This window comes from Naegleria gruberi, assembly GCF_000004985.1.
Source record: "Naegleria gruberi genomic scaffold NAEGRscaffold_754, whole genome shotgun sequence".
Taxonomy (NCBI): domain Eukaryota; phylum Heterolobosea; class Eutetramitea; order Acrasida; family Naegleriidae; genus Naegleria; species Naegleria gruberi.
The window spans coordinates 1-1,893 of NW_003162860.1; the positions used below are offsets into that span (position 1 = coordinate 1).

General features: G+C 34.3%; 1 protein-coding gene across 1 annotated transcript; it reads right to left on the bottom strand.

Moving 5' to 3' along the window:
* Positions 1-832: 832 nt before the first annotated feature.
* NAEGRDRAFT_76976 (uncharacterized protein) lies at positions 833-1,783 on the bottom strand (the record flags this gene model as incomplete). The annotated part of the gene is made up of 2 exons (XM_002668067.1): positions 833-1,066; positions 1,275-1,783. Coding segments are annotated over 2 exons (741 nt in total), but the record flags the coding sequence as incomplete, so codon positions are not given.
* Positions 1,784-1,893: the final 110 nt, after the last annotated feature.

Genomic DNA, 1,893 nt, shown 5'->3' on the forward strand with positions numbered 1-1,893 from the left:
GAATGGAAACCCTCCAAGTGGAAGAATTTCTCAAAATCCAAACCTTTCAAACTATTATATGCATGCTCTGCATTCTTTTGCTGTTGCTTCTTTTGTTGCAGTGAAAAAACGAGAAGGGTGGGAAAATTCACATTGTGGGTCAGAATTGTCAGTGCTGGCTTATTGTTCTCCTATTTTGCTATATTTGGAGGGTTGTATTTTACTCAAATGGATTGGACATGTAGGTGGTGTTACTTTATTAATCCTGATTGGGACACTCTTTATGAAATATTTGAGGTTGTCAGGGAAAAGATTCAGCAATAAATTATTTGTACTATATGTTAATTTCTTATTCCATTCATAATTTCTTGAATGAGAATGTTTCAAATTCATACGACTTGCAATTTTGGAACAATTTTACAAGGGAAGTTTATTGTCTGTAGTCTGGAAGGGCATTGATAAAGACAAGCTCAGCATTTATTTCCATTCTTCACTTCCCTCAGAATTAAACATTCACCAATATCTAACTAAATAGAGATAGGTTTTACGTTCTGATATTGTTTGGGAGTTGGTCAAACCAAAATAATTTTAAATTTGAACACGAAAGTAACGGAAATTTTGTGATTAGATAAATTTATTGTAAAATTTGGAGTGAGTAATTCAACTCACTAAAGTTTATTGTAAACAATACACCAAGAAATAGGAAAATTTGTCTAAAAAATTTTCAACATTGAGCAAGCTTAATACTTTGATTCCCCACCACCCACCCCAACACTCGGTGAGTATATTAATTCTTTTGATACGTCTTTATTGTTATTTTATTAGTGGTGTGTTATCAAGGACTTTGTGGTGCTTAAAAATCTGCGCTCAATAGGCCAACATAGAACTGGGTTCTAGGGTTGGTGAGGGGATTTTTAGGTGTTATAGAGGTGATCAAATTTGATGCTTGATAAAGATCTGCGCTCAATAGGCCAACATAGAACTGGGTTCTAGGGTTGGTGAGGGGATTTTTTGGAGTGTCAAAGACTCTGTGGGTGTTTGAATAATGGTTGTAGTATTGGACGAGGTAATTGTAATGTAATTGATTCTATTACAATTAGGCAAGATTTTCTTGAAAATTAATTTTCAAGTTTTTCATCTTGTCAACCATTATTCGGTTTGCTAGTATTTCAAGGGTAATAGATTAGTAGAAATTGGTTTTGTGGTTGTTCAGTGTTGAAAATAATCTATTACGTGCGTGTAGTAGAATAAAGCTCATAATTTCCGAATTTATTGGTGTATTGTTGGATAAATACAAAATTGATTAAAATCATAATAATGAAAATCAATCCAAAAGAAATTTGATGTTGATTTGCTTCGTCTGGTACAATTGGACTTGCATCAACCGAATAAGCATCCAAATCAACCCCTGCCATGTCTCCTTTAGTTGGAATTCCAGCAGCAATCCATGATTTTCTCAAACAAGAATAATGTCTTGAGAAGGCATATCTACATCTAGTAAATAATGAACTATCTTCGTCTACATATTGAAGAAAACCCAATCCTCCATAAAAATCACTTCCTAATAATCCTTGATTGTATAGGCAGGTTGTTACATCAATCATTGCTCCTAAACAACTGTCTACACATTTTCCTGGACTATTTGATGAACTCTTACCTCCACATGCACAATAATTATTATAATTACTGTTTTGACAGTAAGCGGATCCAGAACATGGTATACTTGGTCTTTCTGCACATTTACCAGCAGCAGAGCAGTAGCCAGAATAACATTCGTCATTTGCCTTACAAATTCCATTGATTTCTATTCCGTACCATCTTGTACATTTGTTATTGTAACACCTGACTAGAGCTGATGAACTGTGAGCACAATCAGAATTCAAAACACAANTCTCTCCATAACTAGCGCTCCTT